This window comes from Drosophila gunungcola, chromosome 3R (assembly GCF_025200985.1).
Source record: "Drosophila gunungcola strain Sukarami chromosome 3R, Dgunungcola_SK_2, whole genome shotgun sequence".
In the NCBI taxonomy this organism is placed as follows: Eukaryota; Metazoa; Arthropoda; class Insecta; order Diptera; family Drosophilidae; genus Drosophila; species Drosophila gunungcola.
This window is the reverse complement of record NC_069139.1, coordinates 8,309,006-8,329,157: the sequence shown is the minus strand read 5'-3', so window position 1 is coordinate 8,329,157 and position 20,152 is coordinate 8,309,006. Positions and strand designations below refer to the sequence as shown.

At 41.0% G+C, this 20,152-nt stretch overlaps 1 protein-coding gene and 1 long non-coding RNA gene across 3 annotated transcripts; both read right to left on the bottom strand.

Annotated features, from left to right (window-relative positions):
* Nucleotides 1–213: 213 nt before the first annotated feature.
* LOC128266698 (lateral signaling target protein 2 homolog) lies at nucleotides 214–19,469 on the bottom strand. Of its 2 annotated transcripts, none has more exons than XM_053003395.1 (5): nucleotides 18,913–19,469; nucleotides 3,934–4,074; nucleotides 3,137–3,877; nucleotides 1,970–3,072; nucleotides 214–1,584 (listed from the first exon to the last, which is right to left on the bottom strand). In XM_053003395.1, exons 1-5 carry the CDS (start codon nucleotides 18,946–18,948, stop codon nucleotides 564–566), a joined length of 3,042 nt encoding a protein of 1,013 aa, XP_052859355.1. In that variant the 5' UTR covers nucleotides 18,949–19,469; the 3' UTR covers nucleotides 214–563. The 2 variants fall into 2 exon arrangements, with proteins under 2 accessions (XP_052859355.1, XP_052859364.1); XM_053003404.1 differs by lacking the exon at nucleotides 18,913–19,469 and adding an exon at nucleotides 17,155–17,196.
* LOC128266709 (uncharacterized) lies at nucleotides 13,469–17,135 on the bottom strand. The gene is made up of 2 exons (XR_008269073.1): nucleotides 16,322–17,135; nucleotides 13,469–16,127 (listed from the first exon to the last, which is right to left on the bottom strand). It is a non-coding gene; the product is annotated as an uncharacterized LOC128266709 (long non-coding RNA).
* Nucleotides 19,470–20,152: the final 683 nt, after the last annotated feature.

The window sequence follows — 20,152 nt, the reverse complement described above, 5'->3', positions numbered from 1 at the left end:
CGCACAATGATACTCAACGCTAGAAAAATATACATTTATCTATATAACTCTAACTGCAATATAGTAAGGCCTTGGCTACTGACAAAGGATTTTGCAAAGTTAAAGCTAACGCGTAGAACATTCTTGTCCACACATTTAAATTTAAATTTAAAAGGTGCTTCCCAAAGCCCCAAAACAAAACGAACAAAACGAAGAACAGATAACAAAATGTGATATTTGTAAAAATGCAAGCCGAACTTAAAGCTGGCGCTATCTTTTGATATGAACAAATGTCGTTGTGGTTCGGATCGAAGCTTTGATAGACGCTCGGTTGGTCAATGTTTTGGAAATAAAAAATATATAGCTATGGTTATATATATTTAAGATATATATACTATATGTGATATATATACTCGGGCCCTGGCTGTGGTCATGGGCCCAGTTTTAATGGGATTACGGTTACGTATAAAATAAAGAAAACATTGTTTGCGGAACAATTGCGAGTCACAGTTTGCTTTTCCTCCGTCTCCATCTTGGCCACATTTTTGGTCGTCAGCTGCGCTGGCTAGCGCCTTTGGCCAATCCTAAGAGGCGGTTGCCTGGACGCTCTGGACATTCTGCACTCCCTGGACACCTTGGACACCTTGGACGCCTTGGACACCCAGTCCCGAGCGTACCTCGCGCACATAGCAGTCCCGGCAGACGCGCACCGCCTTGGTCAGTCCGTACTTGGGCAGCGGAGCGGAGGCATTGGAGCAGACGCCGCAGAAGACGCCGCCGCAGTTGCGGCAATGATGGCGCCGTCGGAAGGCAGTGAAGGGCGTCTGGCAGGCCATGCATCGTGGCGCCTTGCCGTCGGGAATCCAGGCGGGCGGAGAGAGCGTGGCCGACGTGGCGGACGTGGCCGAGGAGGGCATCTGGGTTTCGTTGTTGCTCTGCAGGCGCCGGCGACTGCCGCTCCTGGCACTCACCGGGGAATTCTGCTCGGAGCTGGAACTGGTTGAGGAGGCGCTGGAGGGCGTGTTGCTGCCCACGGAATTGTTGCGCTGCCGCTGCAGTTGGATCTGCAACTGGTGCTGCTGTTGCTGCTGCTCCTGCTGATGCTGATGCAGGTGGTTGCTGCTGGTGCTGCTCGTGGCCGTGTTGGCCACCTCTTGATCGCCAAGACTTCGACTGCGCGTCACATGCGCACGACTGCTGGCCATCGTTGGTCCACTGGGGCTTCCTTCGCCGGGCTGGCCTGCCAGATCGATAGTGTTGTTCCGCTGCATACTGGCGCCAGCGGAATGGCGCTGGCCAGTGGCCTGGCTGCCACCGCCGGCGCTGAACACATTGTCCAGCTCGGGATTGACCTCCTCCGCTGAGTAAATGCTTTGGTTGGAGCCGGCGCTCTCCTGTATCACATCGTTCTCGGATGCCCGGAACTCGAACAGCTCCGACTCCTTTGTCTTTTCCGGTATTTCGATCTCCTCCTGAGCGGACGACATATTCATGAGGAAAACGCTGCGCAGAATCTGGCGCAGATCAGAGGCGAAGTTCGTTTGCAGCTGGTCGGCTACCCCGGCGATGCAGACAAACAGGCGGTGCAGTAGATTTTCGGTGCTCCTGTAAATAGAAAAACATAATTAGTTTTGGCTTAGTATTATGGACAAAATATTAAATTAGACTTGAAAACAAGGGGACTATGCTGCACTAGTATTAATTGGATTCCTTTTAAATCTAAAATTGTTTTTTCCCCAGTCATAAATGTTTACTTTATGAGCGCAATGGAACAAACTGAAAAATTAATTATAGTCTTGCGATTTTACAGTTCCATGGTAGCCTTGTTTAGCTTTTTAATGACATTTAACGACCCAAAAAGCATTTACATAACTTTCAACCTACGAATATTAATAAATTGTTGCTAAGAATTATGTTGAATGTGTTCTTTAAAAGTCGTATATACTTATTCTGTTAAATTTATGGGACTTCTGTGTTTATAATTACTCACTTGAACTTGAGTCGTGCCGTGGTGTTGCGCATTGCCAGCGACACGTCGTCGGACAGCGAGGAGGCGGCACTGGTATCGCCACTGGCCAGGTGCTGCTCCCTCTCAGCCGTATTCGTCTCCGCCTCCGGCGCTTCCAGACTGCAGCGCTTGCGACCACTGCGAGTTGTGCGATGCGGATGCGGCTGGCGGTGCTGATGCTGATGCTGATCCTGATGTGGGTGATGGTGATGATGGTGGTGGTGGTGGTGGTGGCGCTGGTGTTGGCGGTGACTGTGACTCTCCCGGTGGCGTCCGCTGGGCACGGCTGGCTGCGGCTGCAGCTCCTGCTGCTGCTTCTGCAGCTGTTCCTCGGACGCTTTGATTGTCGTGGGCTCGGCTAAAGGATCGGTGTCGCTGCTGGGCAGGCGCAGCCGCTGCAGGGTGCGGGTGGCCGCCAGCATGGCAGCACTCGTGCTGGGCTCCTCCTCCTCGGGCCCCCGCTGCCTCTGCTGCTCTCCCGTTCCGTACTCGTCGTCTTCGCTGGCCACGAAGTTGTCCGTGAGAGGAACCTCCTGGGGCTGCAGCAGGTTGCCCAGATTGGTGTTGGGTATGAGGTAGCCGGAGGCACAGTCTGCCGCCACAATGTCCTTGAGCAACTGCTCCTCGTCTGTGTCGTCGTCGCTGCTCTCCAAATCCTCCTCATCCACCTCAATGTCATCGTCGTCTTCGTCCTCGTCATCGCCGTCGCTCCAGTCCGCTGGCGGATTTGTGGAGCTGGTGGCCGCCGACGAGGTGGAGGCTATCGAGTGCGAGGGCGTGGGCGAGGGGGCGGGCGAGGCGGTGGGCGTGCTGGTGGGCGATAACGACAACATGGACGGAGAGCGCAAGGTAGCCTCCTCCACAGTTGGATTGGTGCTACTGATGCTGTTTCTGTTGTTATTGTTGTTTCGCTGATCCACCAGCCGCTCCACAGTCCTGTGCGTATTGGTTGTCCCCGTGGTTGTGGTGCTAACGCTGCTGTGGTTATTATTGCTGCTGCTGTTGTTATACTGACTGCCACTTGCCGCAGGATTGGAGCTATGCTCCGGACTGGGTGCCTCGATGCTGCTCGAACCAAGTGGCACCTGCAATTAAACATTAAATATATATGAATTTCCAATATCTAGCCATGTTAAGTTCTAAACGCACCTTGGTGTTGATGTCTTCGTTGGTGCACAGCAGCTTCTCCAGCTGGTAGAGCTCCTGTTTGTTGAGGTTGCGCAGGAGATCGCGGATCTTGATGAGGATTGTGCGGAAGGGACGGAACATCTCAGACAGCTGATCGCCTGGCATGTCCATGTTCAGCGGTCCCTTGGCATAGACCACCAAACCGGCAACGATGGCCAGGCGAGGAATGGAGAACATCAGGCCGGGATCGAAGGCATCCACCATGTCCTGATCGAGCAGCCCAATCTTTAGAGCCCGCTGCAGCGTCTCCGAGAATAGCACCCCGATCCACTGCTGCATCTCGTACTCATGGCGCGACTTCACCTGCACCATGGCGCTCACATAGCTCAACTCGAATTCGGCAAACAAGCGGTCGAAGATCTTCAGACTCTCGTACAGCTGCTCTGTGGTGGTGTCGTTCAGGTCCAGGTGCAGTGTCTTGCTGTTGGGCACGTTGTTCTTCAAACACTGGTCCCGCAGCAGGACGCGGACGTTGCCCAAGCTCTTGGTCACCGCCTGCGCCAGTGGACGCATCTCCTTGCTCTCCGTCTCGCGGTTCATGATCGAGGATCCAGCAGCCAGGCACTCGGCGCCGAACCACAGCTGCCCGGCCAGATTCTCCTGGAGCACCTCCTCGGGGAACTTGGCGCGGAAGGCACGCGGATCACGATCTTCGCCCAGCAGTTCCTCCATTATCAAATTCGTGATGGCCAGCACTTTGTCCTGTAGATAATATTGTTTTACTTATGTTCAAATAAGCATAATTTTGGGTAACCCACCTGATTCTGACGCAGCCTGCTGACCAGTCTGGTGCACCGATCCGGCTCCGCCCGTCCATCGAAGCTGTCCAATTCGCTGGCCACAGCTGTGAGGGATCGGTCCGCATGAAAGAAGCGGGCCAGCAGCGATTTGTCATCAGCCTGCAAAAATAAAATGGAGATGCAATTTGGATGAGTAACTGGACGTAGATAAGGTGGTGCCCCTTCCCGGTTTCCCCCAAACTGAGCTCATACCAGCTTATCGCTTGGCCCAAGTGCAACAAATTGTTATGGGCAATCGCTGAACTTGAGGGATCGTGTGACAAATGCAATGGGTGATGGGATTGGGGAGAGGGTGGTATTAAAGGTACTAGATGACTCAACGAGCCACTAAACACGTAAACGCTATCATCCCGGCATATAGATGACCGGCTAAATTAGCACCGCTAATTTTGTTTGATTTCACAACAGATCCAAAAATCACGTACATAAGTAAATGTTGGGGACTTACAGTGCCGCTCAAAACTATAAATCAACAGGGAGTTCACATTTCACAATAAAATATGAGTACCGATAAATAATTTTACAAAATTACTAATAGCTAAATTTATTATATAAAATGTATGGCAATAAGTTTGCGGTTTTATTTTATAAAATGTTGAACAATGAAATTTTAATGTGCGGTCCTAACTCTTACCTCATTTTAATTTAGTAATTGAGACGTTCTAGCATTTATGGACAACAAATCTTTATATAAATATATAACCAATAATAACCAATCTGATGAGAAACAATTTTGTCGAACTGAGTTCTGATACTATTAGCTTGATCGTCGCTATATCGGTAGCATCGACATTGCAATCGGTGCTGTAAGCTGAAATTACGAATAACAATTTTATGCCTCATATATGAAACTGCGAAGAGGCTTCCTCTACCCATCAAGATGATGCAATCTTAGATGAGTTTTTTTCCCATCCAACATGCAACAAGTGGGCTTAGCTGCAATGTGCCTGAAATCTCAATGATCCATAAAATCACGTGGCTCTACTTAAGCGGGCTGCCAAACCCCAACAAATCGCACGAGATTTTCCAAACAAATGGGGAGGTGCTGCGCAGGCGACAGAGCAAGTTATCGGCGCTTGAACTTGTTTTCACCGGGCTTTTGTGTGATGTGAGCTGTTAGCTGTGAGCTGTGTTTTGTTGTGTTTCGCATATGTGCTCTGCTTAAATATCAACAGCGGCAAGAGCAGGCAGCTGGCCGTGGTGGAAAGGAAACAAATGCACGAAACGAAATGTGTTTATTATAAAGGTAAACACGTCGAGTCAAAAGCGTTGACTCTCCGCCTTCAAAACTGCGCAGTTTGGCAGGTTTATCGCTGGATTGTGAGGTAGTCAGTGAGCCGGAGGTTTGAGGTGTTGGCGGGCGTCCACAAAACTTTAACTCACATTCGAAAACGAGTATACTACATAGGTATATAGCTGGCAAATTGTTCAAGGGAAATTTGTGCCACAACAAAGACTAATTACGATGGTAGTAAGATTGCCACACAGCAAAAAAATCTAACAATCTTATTGTTTCAATTTGTTTGATAACAATTGTTGATTTTGACCTCTAAAATAATCAGTGTTTGTTTATGCTCATGTTTCAGTTAAAATATAATATCTCTTGCATATCATTGTGATATTAATAAGAAAATAAATAATAAAGACAATATATGTTATTTTGCTATTTTTTTTTGTGCAGTTATATCATGGCGTCAAATAAAACAATAATAATAATAATAACGATTCCATATGAACAAATGCATGTCAGTGGTTTTGAATGAATCACCACACGCCATTCGATGAATCGATGCAGAATATCGTTTTCGTTTTTTTACACATTTCGTCATAGGCCCAAGGGTAAAGTTTGTTTTCCTTTTTTGTTTTGCCATTTGTTTACACAACAATTAAATGAGCAAAGCTCTAAAAATGTTTGAGGTTCATTTGGCGTGTGTTCGGTTCTCTGCCCAGTCGCACATTTACGAGCAACATTATGGGGAATGGCATAGCCGCAGCAAAAACGAATAAGAAATCCAATTGAGAATTATAAATTATATAAATTGAGCAAGGCCATGCCAAATAGTTCAATGACTGCCCAAGAAGGCCCCTCACCTCACCTCACAGCTCGGCCCCTTTGCCCCTACGGAATTCCCGTTCCCATTCCCATATTCTGTTGGCCGTCATGACGACGCTGGCCAAAACGTTGTCGACGCCAGCCACTTTTTGTAAGTGCCAGTCGTTGTAGCCATTAATTAGCGTCGCAATTTGAAAACACCAGTCTGTTGGGAGGAGGGAGGTATGGGGGTTTTGGGAGTTCCATACATGAGAAGGTTCCATATAAAGTGGATAAGGAAAGTATATAGTTGATAAACAAAAAATGATTATTGATAAATTCGGGGGGCACTTCAAATATTTTCATATTTTTTGGGGTTTAAAAAGGGGAATAAAAAGTTATTTTTAAATTTAATTTATTACCCGAAAATTGGTATTACTAGCAGAGAACCAAAATTTTGTTAACAATATATAAAACGTGTCCAACAATTTATAATAAGAAAATGGCTATAACCAAATGACAGATATAACGAAACATCAGTCACTTAACATTTTTTTTTATTATAAAGTGAATTTTAAAATAAACAGAAAGTCCATGTCACAATATTTCTCACTGTATGGCGACATTTACGTAGCCTTGAAGTTTATACCAGCGAATTAATATCAAAAGCCATTTACATGTTTCATAAATACATAAAATATTTAGCTAAATCCCAAATGTAATTAAAGAGTTGAAAACCCCGGCAACACAAGCTGACAAAAAGGCAAAAGTTAAATGGTAATTAAAAATTTTAAGCTTGTTTCGAGCCAAGCGGAACGAGTGGAAGATGGAGGAGTTTTGACTCCAAGGATTTCGCTGGCACTTCTTGCGAAGCTAAATTGTACATTTTGCCAAAGAGGGGAAATAAAGATTCGTGACTTATTAATGGGGCATAAAAATATGATTATGGCAATCGTTTGCAACAGTCGTGATAATATATAAAGTACCTTTGTTTGCACTTCATGTTCTGGCAAAAATAAACTCAGATAGAAGGAAAACAAACATTTGATGAATTGATTCGCAAGCGAAATGTAGCAAAGCAGCATTTGTTGCCACCAAAAGTTCTTTGACACTGTTTACCCCTAAAACAGACCGCACCTTTGCATTAACGTCGACTTTGTTAATATCTGAGCACATTTGTGTTTATCCACTGAGTTATTTGCATACCGCCTGGCTGGAAACTGACTCTGTCAATTTTTTTATTTTAATTGTTGTTTCAACTGGTTTGTGTTCAATCAGCTAATTAAGGGTGAGTAACCGCTCCCCTCATCTGTGAGCAAGTTGCTGTTTACGGACGATAACAGAAACACACATATACACATCTAGAGATATAGTGCCGTATCGCATTTGGAGGTGAAACCAAATTTGTCGCTCGACTTGATGTGGGTGAGAACCACTTTCAATTCCAGTTGAAAAAGAAAACAAATTAAATGCAAAACATATAGGGAAGTATTCAAGCAGACATGTGAAAATTACTGTTAAAGCATTAAGAGCATTGAGGCATTATGATTTCAACTTTCTAATGGCAAAACGAAAGAAATTAATATTGAGATCATGTTGAATTATTTGCAAAAAGCAAAGATAAATACTTTCACAACTGTAAGCGGCTGTGATTTTTGCCATCTGACCGAAAGGACATCTGCCTGACGTCACAAATGTCCGTAGTTGTGGCCTCGACACCAGCAACAGGCGAGTTTCCCACCCCCTTACCCAGTATCCTTGACGGCAGCCAGGGCAAGGACACAGACGAGACAGCCCGACGTTGTATCTATGTGAATATCTGGCTTTATTGCTCCCAAGGCTTTCGTACTCGAAGGACCAGGCCAGGTCAGGCCGGGCCGAGTTTGCTGACGCAAAGGATTCGCTGAAACACACACTTGACATTGAATACTCGATTCGCGGCTCTCGCTTTTTTTTGACAGATGTTTTCTGGCTTCACCTTAATTTCAATTAGACATTCACCAATTGAACACAGTTTCTAAAAATGGCAAATGAGGTGAGTCGCAGGCCAAGTGCCACGACCCCCTAACGATTCAATTTGTCTGTCGGTCCAGGTCCATTCCGTCAGTTGGTCCCGGCACCTGCTGTCATCGGTTAATTGGGAAACGTCTGGAAAAATACCTCCTGAACTGGGAACTACCGATCAATTGAATTCAATTTCTGCACAATTCCCGCTTCTCAAGCTGCAAATTAAACGCCTAATTTAATTGGTTGAATTTTCAAAAGCAATTGCTAGTGCTAAATGTGGCAAATTCTTGATAATTTCCCATCTAACGATTCACAGTCAATAGATGAAAATAAATTCACGAGAATTCGCCAGCGACAATATTGAAAAACTGAAATAAAACGACTTTACGAAGGAAATACATTTTAAGTGATAGTCACATACCTATCTAACTCAGGTGAGTTCGCCAAAAGACATAAAGTACATAAATAATTATAAACGATTCACATGCAATGAGCAAAATAACGTTAACTCACCAATCGGCTAACTCGAGATTTTAGAAATCAGAACACGTTAAGATAAAAAAATAATAGTTCCATATAACTATTATTAATCGGCTATAAAAATATCAGAAAATGCGTCGCATTTGAAATAATGAAAACAACAGCTCAGTTTGTGCGAAATGTATTTAAACCTATTTTACATATCTACATTTATTAGCGTGTGATATGGGGAAAACCACTCGATGCAATCACACAAATACGGAATTCGCAGAATCGAATAATCAGCAATTCGTATGAGTACTTGAGGTGATACATATAGAGAATTTCCCATTCAGACATAAACGAAAATCGTTAAAATTGTATTACAACATCTTTAGTGGATTTTGGGGGAATCTGCTACATCCCCTATATAGCAAGCTACAAGACAGAAAGAGAGGAATAGACCGAGTGAAAACTGAGTCACGGTCAAATCGTATATAAATAAATGAGCTTGATAAACAAATGAAAGCTACGCGCGTAAACACAAAGATTTAATATCAGCACAGCCGATAGCCAGCCTATATATAAATGTATTTTGTATGTACGAACACATGCAGATGACAAAAAAAAAGGGAACAACGGAAATACTTCATGAAGGACATAACGTTAAAGATAAGAAATATTAAACTGAAGTCGCCAAATACGCGAACCCCTCACAAAAAAAAGCATAAACCGAACCGAAATAAACCGAATTATCGCGGGTGCATTCAACTTTTGGCAAACAAAGTGCACAAGTAAATTATACAAATTATAACCCTTGCGAACGGATAGCGGAAGTCGCTTTCAGGATTTTTATTTTCAGTAAGCTGTGAAAGGTTGAACGAACCGTTTGGCTTTCCACAAAATTAACACTTAATATATCCAATCCGATCCAACCAAACCAGTGGACCTTTTATTATGTCATAATGAATTCAATTTCTTAACAAATCGAACGAAAAATTTGCATATCGAAATTACCCATTGTAAATGCAGAAGCATAAGGGAAAAAGGGGGAAAAACAGCTGGTGAAGGCAAATCAATGCGGAAGAGATGACAAAATGTGCCCAAGAGACGAATGCCAATAAAAGCCATTAAATAAATTGGATAATAATGGGCGCGAGACACTAAAGAGCGGAGAAAGACCGATTGTGGGTGAAAGAAGGGGGAAATCAGGCGGAGAAAGAGGTCGCATCATCGACCCCATTGCATATTCATGAGGCCCAAAAATGTGTCGCAATCGATGATAAATGGAGGCCAAACGGGCCTCCGCTTTTTAGCTCTTTGTTTTTATTTCATTTTTTCTTTGTCTTCCTATTTTCGATGGACAGTCGGATCAACAGGTTGGTTCCAGTTATATTATTTGCATCAACTGATTAAGATCCGTCAATTTCAACCAAAAAGAAAAAAAACAAAAACGATAAACGTTGAGCAAATATTTTTATTTTTTAAATATATTGAATGCAATATTGCAAAAGCATGTTAAAATTTAAAGAGGATACATAAATAAATAAATACATTATATGGATGATATAATACCAAATTCCAGTTTTTATTTTTAACAGATTTTTATCTCATTATTGTTATAGGTAAGAACATTAATCAATTTTGAATAATGTTGATTGATTCACAAACTGAAACTTTTCTAAAAAGATTTACTTTTTCTTAAAATTAAATTTTTTTATTACATTTTTTTTTAAAGTTTAAAAATCACACCTTTCTAGCACCTCAAAAAAAGCACCTTCTCAAGTTTTTGTAGCCTAATCAGATTAACCTTAAAATTGAGGGGTTTACTTTTTACCTTTTCGGGCTGAGCGCGTATCGAAATGTGGACTTCATTTTCCAACTGATATTTCTATGGCTTCTACTTCGCTCCAATAGGGAGCTTGTTGGGTTTTTCCGTTGGGTGCGAGCCATTGCTACTCGTATTTATTAATCTTGACACTGCTCCCGATCATCCCCCCACCATTCCGACAGTGACAACTGAGAAGATAAACCTCAAATCGCTTTCACTTTCCAGCGGGGGTTAAAGTGCGTTCGTCCGGCACTCGGAAGTGTCGATAATTGAGTAACCAACCAGCGGATTTCAGGAGGGGACTGGGTTTTAGACCAGCTGTACGTGCAGTACGTGGGCGTTGGTGTCCACACGCGCATCCGATCTCCCGCTCCTCTCATTGATATGCCGGTCACAGACACAGCAAGAAAAATTCAAGACCCAGACCTGCTACACCGCCTTATGCAACAAGGCGGTGCACTGCGAGAAAATATTATTTAAATTTTACGACTTAACAACAACATTTATAATTGCAAAGCTTTTAATGCATTTTGCAGATATAAAATAATAATTAATTGTCAACAGTTATACAAAACACTTAACAATATAATAACACTTTACCTAAAGTTGAAGGAATTGACTCTGCTGTTTATAATGTACATTTTATGGGTAAAAATAATAAGAAAAAAATGAAAAGACTTGGAATAAATAAGTTTTCCTTATAAAATTAAAAAATATGAAATTCGATTCATATTTTATACCTAAAAGCAAACAAATGTATCTTAGGTCAATTTTTATTTGAATTTATTTAAGTTCTAATCAAAATTCTAAGAACAGTTTAATTGTATTAGCAGTAATAAACGTTAATTAAAAATTGGCATATCTGTAGCATTTTCTGTGTCGCTGCTAGCTGATAAGCGCGAGCGCCTCTAGACGCTCTCTAGGGCGCGCTTTTGTCGGGGATTAGGTAATAAGTGGGACGCAATGGCCGGCGGTGTCTGGCGGGTGTAATGTAATCCGCAATCGATGCCGCTGCCATTCGAAAGTAGGAGAGTGGCTTCCAGGCCGCAGCTGCGGCGCAGCTGAAGCGGTGGCCATTGCACTCACTCCTCGAGGAGATCGACTCGATGTGAATGTGAAAATTTCACCGCTTTTACTTTTCCCCGGCTGACCGTTTGTTTGGCCATTTGAAAAGCGTTTTTATTTTGGGAAACTGTCTGCGCGTCTGGCAAAAAGCGTAACGAACAATTGACATATTGATCGGAGTGGCGGGCACGTAGTCTGCCTTGGCACAATCTCCACGCCAAGATGGCCAATAAACCAAGCGGTCCACCTTGGGTCATAAATTGAGCAATATTTGGAGGCTCGAGATCGTGGAAATATGGCTTCTGAAATTATCTAAAGACACTGGGCCACGTTCGACCTGTAAAACTTAATTATCATTTCAGTAGCAAGGAAAAAGTGTTCAAAAAGTCGCCTTAAGCCTCACCAATCACTCGGCTCAATAGACAGCTGTCAGTCGGTTGAGATAACAAAAACCACAATCAATGAAAACATTGTAAAGTAATTTCGATTTCTTTATTGATTGCTTCCACAACAGCAGTAACAGGAAATTAATAAATAAATATGCGGATTAAGTTGCTAACCAATGCTTAACCAACATTTACAAGCCCTGCCTTCCGCAAAAAGCTGAGTAAATAAAGAAAATAATCGAGCAGAGCCCACAAAAAAAAGGGAACACAAACCAAGCGAAGCCGGGAGCGTGCAGTCAACTATTTGATTTTCGTTTCCAAAATGTTACACAATCTTATCGCAAATGTAAAGATATACAGCACATAATGGGGTACATATGTTTCAAAGCCCGATAAATGTCGAACCATTTTTCTTTTTAACAACAAAATATCGATCGGTAAAGTAAAAATCAGAATGGTGTGTTTAATGTCAGCATCGCCGGAAAATTACTAAGCGAAGTTTCTAGCAAGGCTTTGAAGAAAATAATGTCATGGGAAATTTCGTAAGTAGCGATAAATATAACGAGTTAATCTGTATGATCTCCGAGAATCTACGTTTTACATTACCCTTACATCTTAGTTGGAAATCATGATAATCGCTTTAATCATGCGCATATAATTATTTCCTGATTGTCGTTTGTCGAATATATAAAATATTACTGATTAAATGATTACTGATTAAGTTAGTTTGTTTGGTGCATTAAATTGTTTTAGTAGAGGAAATTTACTTATTCGGGAAAATCATTTGCTCAAAACTTAGACACAATGAAAATAATAAACAGTTAAGTTTGTAGACAAAAAAAAATCCCTGATTATGGCCGTAAACCTACTGAACCTAATTAAAAGTTCTTTTGGAATTCAATTTTCCCTTTTTCTATGGGTCATCATTGCTGACTGACACTAATTATATTCCCTCCTTAGTCATTATTTCTGTACGATCACTGATGTCAGCACGTTTTTACTAAGCTTAGTGTGCTCAATTCCTCAATACAGTGCGATGTGTTTTGTTATCACTATAATTTCTGGTTCGACTTAATGCGTCACAAAACCACTTAGACACCAGGGACTTGCCATATGTGCTCTGTATTATCAACTTAGTTCATTTTAATTCGTTATACTTCCCCCAGTGGAAAAGTTACAAAAACTGGCTGACAATAGACAACCTAATGTTATAAGTATTTCCCCAGGAAAAAAGGAAGCGGGGCCAGAGAATGATATACTCAAAGCAAGTTGATTTAATCATCCAAAGCAAATAAAATGGTTAAACTGAATGAGTGAAAACCTTAAGCCCGGTCACGTGTTGTCGTTTCAAAGAATTACGCTTAAGAGATATATAAAACGATGACCTCAAGTAGAAACGTGTGGAATTCGATGCTGTAATCTTTTGTAGGTGTCGCAAAAATTTCCAGAAAAAAACTGCGATAGGCTGGTAATAAACTTAAATTATTTGAAGTATTTCCATGAAATTTAAAAAATACTACATATTAAAATTTGTAATTGTTTAATCATTAAACTCAAAAAAAAACGTTAATGGGAAAATAATACAACAAGAAATGACACTAAACTAACTAAAGTCAACATCACTGAAGGTTAAAAATTTTTCATTTTAAAAGAAAAAATATAGTAAAATGTTTCTTTCATTAGTTATTGCCTTCAATGATTAATTTTATTGGCCAGTTGAATGCCATCAGAATGATGTTTATAGAGACTGATGTGGAAAACATTAGTGTTAAATGTCTTTAATTAATCTTAGAGCTGTGAAGCTGATGATTCCCATTAAATTGCAATAGTTATTATTAGTATTAATGTCAAATGTTTGTCAAATGCTCTACTGATTCCAGGTTCCAGAAATGACTAATGCCTGCCTAGCGGGCAGTAAATTAGAATCGATTTTGAGTATCTTTTAACAGAAAGCTGATTAAAGTATCTTAAATAAGCTGCAAACTTGATGATACATACCTTGCTTTGACAACAAATATAATAATCTTATTCAATCTAGGGCAAAAATGCCAACAGATTTTAACCACCAACCATCAAAATGTTAATTCAAAATTTGAATAGCGATTAGAAATGACAAATGTCTGTCTTACAGTTCGGTATCGTGGAGTCGCTTTCAAGCGACTTGCATCAGAATGCTGTTTATCAAGACTTTCGTAATGTTGACTGGCAGTCAACAGTCGACATTTGTGGCCCACCTCGGCGGCCTTTGCTTTACTAGACTAGAACATCGAATTGGGGCCAGCGGCGAGCAGAAGCAGAAGTCGTTAACGGTGACGCCGGCAGCAAAGTCGGCAGTGGCGGCACATGTCAATATGGCCCAAATTAAATGCACCGAAAGAAACAGGTTGCTATTATTTTTGTTGTTGTAGTTGTTGTTGTTGTTGTTGATGATGTTGTTGTTGGCACGAGCAACAGGCAGACATTCACTCAGGCAAACAGAGATTCAGTTACAAACACAAGTAAAGAGTTACAGACACATTGTTGCATTGCATTAAATCTGTAATCGTAGTGGAGTTGTTCAACGGGTCGTATACGCATGGGGTCCATTCATGGCGCAGATGGTGAAAATGAGCTTAAAGCACTCACTTTATTTGTATAAAACGTGTAATATTGTGCAGTGGATTTCAGAACAGTTAATGTTAATGTGTGTTAACAAATATGGTAAAGATAGCATTAAATAAGGAGTATTGAAAAAGTAAACTTGATAAATGTTGTTATTTGTTATTTGAGTAGCATTTTTAATAACTTTTGTTACATTTAAGTATTATTAAGTATGAGTTCAGAAAAGGTAAGGTAATTAAAGAAAATTAAAATTTTACCCATTTAAATTTACCAGAATACAAATAGAGTTACAAACCAACACGAACCAAGTGCCCGCACCATTTTGGGTAATAATAGCTCTCCTGAACAGGTTTCTTTGGTGTTTATCTTTCTATTTATCGTAATTATTTTCTTTATTATTATTTTCTCGTTTCATAAGGTGGTTAGGATTGCGAAACGCACTGTATCCGCACCATTGAAACAGAAACGAGCATTATAATATCTTGCCATTAACAACAGGGCTTACTTCTCTGGCACTTAACTTCCTTCACTTTTGTCAGAAAAGTTTTTACTCTCCGCTCTTGTTTCTTATTCGAGTTAAGAAAGCGTAAATAAGTGAATTTCATAAAGCTGGAGAGGAGGCCCTGAAGATATAAGTTTTCCCCTTGTTCCCTCATTTCAATCAGCTAGTTGACTCTCGTCCAGTCATGACTTTCTTAGGCTCAATTGTTAAACGGCTTTTGTTGTTGTAATTTCCATTTTGCCAGCTCATGTTTAATTGTTTTGTGGATATTTTTTGTTGTAAGCCACAAGTCAGACTGCCAGAGTTTATTGTGTTAATGGCCGCTTTCGTGCTGACGACGCAACAGACTATAATTGCACACCTTTGCAACATGCTCCAAAAACCGAGGGAGTTCGAGACTTTTTGGGAGAAAAAGTTATCGTGAAATAGCCGAAAATAATTGTAAAAACGAAACAAAAGCGGACAGAAACAAAAACCAAAATCAACGATTAAAGCAAAAACAGACATTGCTAACCACCCATAGATTTCACTTTTTTATGGTATACTTTTGTTTCTTGGCCATTCAGACGTAAAACAATTCAATGCCAACTTCAATGCAAAGACATAAGAGAGATATCGTTTGGCAAACAAGAAATGATAGCGCAAAATACAAAAAATTCAAGCTCAAAAAATACTCAATCTCTGCAGGAAAAAGAACATTTTAATGGCCATTGCTGTTTCAGTTCTGGAAAGACCCCACCAGCACACTCTGACTACCAAATACGAATCTGAGCCATGTGCTCAATAATGCTGATCAACTGGCAGACACTAACAGACACGATTCAGCCCGCACCCACTATTTCTGCTTTATATTATTGTATTTGGTTACGTATGTATATATTCATTCATCGTCAAACATTTATAATCAAGTATCCAAAGGCAAGCGAAAAAAAAAAATAAAAGTGTTTGCTTTATCGTCTGTACAATACTTCCTATGTGTAGTGTACGAGTTTAGATGGGAATATATACATATTGTATTTATGCAAGCAAATTAAATATGGGAGAGTGATGTAATGCTATTGGTTTTGGGTTCACAGATCGAGTGCCCGCTGTATCAAAGATAATCAATTACAGACGCCTGTGGCGCGTGCCGCCTTCTTTCAGTGGCCCCCAGTTGCCAGTTGGAAGTTCCATTGACTGCGGATCCGATCGCGTTTTTTTAGGATTTGGGTTTCGGGGCAGTCGCCTCTTTCCCAGCCTCCATTGTCTGGGTTTCTCCTCGCTGTTTGTCTTCACCGCGACGTCGGTTTCGTTTTTATGGAAATTTATATGCACAGACGAAGAAAAAACAATTGCATTTACTGCATACTCTTCTGAGAGGTACAAGACTTATATATATACTTTTTACTGCTGTGTGCTTTATGAGTTATTTAGTTATGTTTTGTAACACTTGTTACTTTATAATTTTCTAAGGGAAAAATTACCTTCAATTACTCATTATTTGTATTTATTTCTGCAATAGAATGCAGCGGACAGGGTTGACACACCACAAAGCAAAGCAATCTCGGATTATGCAATCCGATATGGCAATGCCTTGCAACAAACATCTGGCAACGCTATCGCCCCTGCAGTTTCTGTTTATTTTTGAATCGCAACAAAAGCGACCTCGGCGAAAGAACCTCACTTTGCAGGAGAAAGAAAGTTGACACAATCACAAAGACGAGACGAGAAAATAAAAGAAAAGAAAGAGAAGACCAGGAAGCAACTGCGGAAAAATTGTGTGCAGTCAATGAAAGAAAAAGAAGAGCAGTGATGCCGAGGTGCCAGACGAAAGAGTTGCACACTTAAATAAAAGTAAGAAAGAAAAGCAGAAACTTTAGACGTCTGCGTGGATTTTCCGTTTCGTTTGGAGGCATTTTCCACCACCAAGAAAATAAGGAAAACGTACCGTTATTTATGAGTTGCATGTGCGGTGGGCGGAGAGTGGGGTGGGGGTGTGGTTCATGGCCGATGGGGAGAAGTGTGTTAATTAACAAAGCAAAGTAGAGAGCAACTAACAAGGCATCCGGAAAGTAAACCGAAGAAAACCGTATTTCCATTTTGCTTTGATCACTTTTGCAAAGCCAATTGGAATTTCCTAATGCATTTAGAGCGTAATAAATCAAGCAGTGAAGTTTTAACGATGTTTTCAATTATTTACGGCCAAAAAACTATTTGAGCATTGAGGAAATACAAAACCTCCTGATAGGATTTATTTGCTTTGCCAAGGGTAAGTTTTTTATGCAACGAGTCAGATTAACATTCTAATGTCACTTACCATAACCCCACAAAAAGCATGCAGCATATTATTATTGATTTTGGTAGCTATATCACAAGTGATTACCACACTTTTGTGTAGCTATTATTTTCCAATAAAAATGTGAAATAAAATAATCATTTTAAAGTCGTTTGCGCCGATTAAACTTGATTTTCCTGCTGTTACACTTCGTTATTTGAAAGTAATGACACTGAATATGAATTTTAAGTGGCATTTTACTGTGCTCCAATGCTTATAAGCGAAAGAAATGTACTTCAAACAGTGATTTAAACGATATTTCCCACCCGCTAATCGATGAATACCAAGCCTCTTCGATCACCTGCTAGTAAACGTGATGCGCAGGCAAATCCCCTCACTCCACTCGGCGCAACATTATCTAATCGAAGTGCCAGATACAGATACAGATACAGACAATACAGTCTGTGTGAGCGGGCTGTTCCCGGCTATCGAGCACTCGAAAACATAAACATGCGAGGCCCTTCTGCCCACAGACCAGACATCTGTTTGCCATTTGATTCGATTCCCCGAGTGGAGCCACCAACACCCGACCAAAGTCTCGACACTGACCTCCACACCAGGTAACCGAGGTCGTCCAAACACACACCGCACAACCATATAGGGTGTTTGCCTTTGATTTAATGGATTTGCGTGTAAATTGCTTCTAATTTCATTTTTCCTACTCTTGGCCACTCCATGGAAATAGAAATACGGCGACGGCTATCAAAATGTCAAACAGATTGACTGATTGACGACCGATCGGGAGGAAAATTGGAAGAGGGGCACAAAAGTCGCTCCATCGGCGATTTATTTTTGGAGGCTAGGGTCTAATGGTTTACATATACTGTGTATATATTCCAGACAACCGGGGCTCCCAAAATAGAAACAGTCGAACTTCGGTAGCAGGGACAATTATCTTAGTTTTAAATATCACCAATCTAAACTTTTTAATTCACAATAATATATTTACTCTTCCTTTGAAGTCTACTTTTTTATTATAATAATTTTTAAAACCATTAATTAAATTTGATGGATAGAAATGAAATTTGGATTTCTTATGAGACTTATGAAGTCAACTAGGTCATGAAAATCCGCCTTAGGAGACTACGACTGTAAATTGGAATTGCACGAATGTGGGATCTAAGAATAGCCTCCTCAATCGCTGGAGCTTTGACATTGTTTTCTCAGTGTTCTCAAGTGATTTTCCGCTGACGATTGGAGCGGGTTTTCCCCCCTAAGAACAGAACAGATCCCAAATTACCAGGCGCAGATACATAAATTAGTTGGCTTTAGCTTTAGCTGCTTTGCTTGTAATTTGCAACACGAACGGACTGGCGCCATATTTGTTTTTGTTGTTACTTTTAATACGTGTGTGTTGGTGAGTGTTTCCAATTTGAATTGAGCGTGCAGTTTACACACACATATTGTGCAAAAACAGTGCTGAGATGCAGTTGCTGCCGTTGTTGTTGCAACGTCAGCGAATTAATCATCGGAAATGAAATGCGGTTAAGAGTGTGAAAGAGAGGGGGCTATTTTATAATGAGCCAGGGCCAAAGCGAACGCTGACGTCACAACGGCACAGTTAACACACACGAGCACAACGACACCGTTGCTTTGACACCATTTGTTGCTCTCTTAATTAATCACGGTCTCTCTCTTTCGCTTCTTTTTTGTTTTTCTTTTTTTTTTAGTGATAAGGAGGCACTACTAATCGGGTTTTCTGTTATAAATTATGCGAAAAACACAAAACAACAACTGTACCTTGGGTTTGTTCAGCCACTTGCGAAACGTGTCCATCGTTCTTTTTTTCCAGCTGCAGCTCCACAGTTGTTGCTTCTCTCTATCTCTCTCTTCTGCTTGTTTGTTGTCCTTGCTGTCGCTCACACACACACAGCAGCGCACTCTTTACTCACACCAACACTAGCGCGTGCGAGCCAAAAACAAAACAAAGAAACAATGCAATTTGTTTGGCAATTGCTAAATGCACATTACTGATTTTAACACTTTTTGTGAATTTTGTTTAAATGCCACTGTTTCTGTTGTTTTTTCTCCCTCTTGCTTTTTTTTCACTTTTCGTGCGCTTCACACGCGTGACTCTGCGGTCTCATCACTGGAGCTGCATTTCCCTCGCGGAAACTGCGTCGAATTGCATTAAAAGCCTGCAGAGCAGTGCGTCGAAGCGGAAGCTGGCCACTCGGAGCTCTGGATTGTAAACTATTCCATTAAGTTACACTCGCGCAGCACTCATCCGCCCTTCGCGATTTCCGTCGACATCCGTGCGTTCCGTTCAAAGTTTTTTTTCGATTTAGAGGTGGAAGAACGCCGATGCCAACACCGATGTCATCGATGTTTTCAAAGTGTCGATCTTATCGATGTTTGGCAGAGATTATCGATGTTTATCCGTCCATCTCTTTCTTTCTGTTAGTTCGACGTTTCGCTAACATTTCGCTGTTAGTTCGACGTTTCGCTAACATTTCGCTGTTAGTTCAACGTTTCGCTAACATTTCACTGCAAAACTCCAACCCACCACAAATTCAAAATCACCGATAGAGGTGGAAAAACACCGATACCAACACCGATGTCATTGATGTTATCAAAGTTAGTTCCTATCGATTTTTATCCGTTACTTCACACTTCACCGTTTGGTCACACAAAACTTTTTTCAAAGTTTCGATTGTCGATGATTAAAGGTGTTTGTCTTTTTTTTTCACTTTTTTTAGACATAATACAAATTTAAATTGATCGGGCTATAAAAGTCATGGGTTTTCTTTTCTTTTAGAATAAGATTTTGCGTTGTAACGGCCACTTATTACATGTCTATTAAAATAAATATTTATGGTTTTCCCACGTTGTTGAATTTCTGTCAGTTACACCCAATTTGCCAACAAGTAAACAACACGGAAAATATTTGTGTTTTCATTGCATTCAAATGTGATAAATTCGCTTATCCTTTTTAAGTTTTGTTTTTGTGGGGGCAATTTTAAATCGTCGTTTTCCTTTC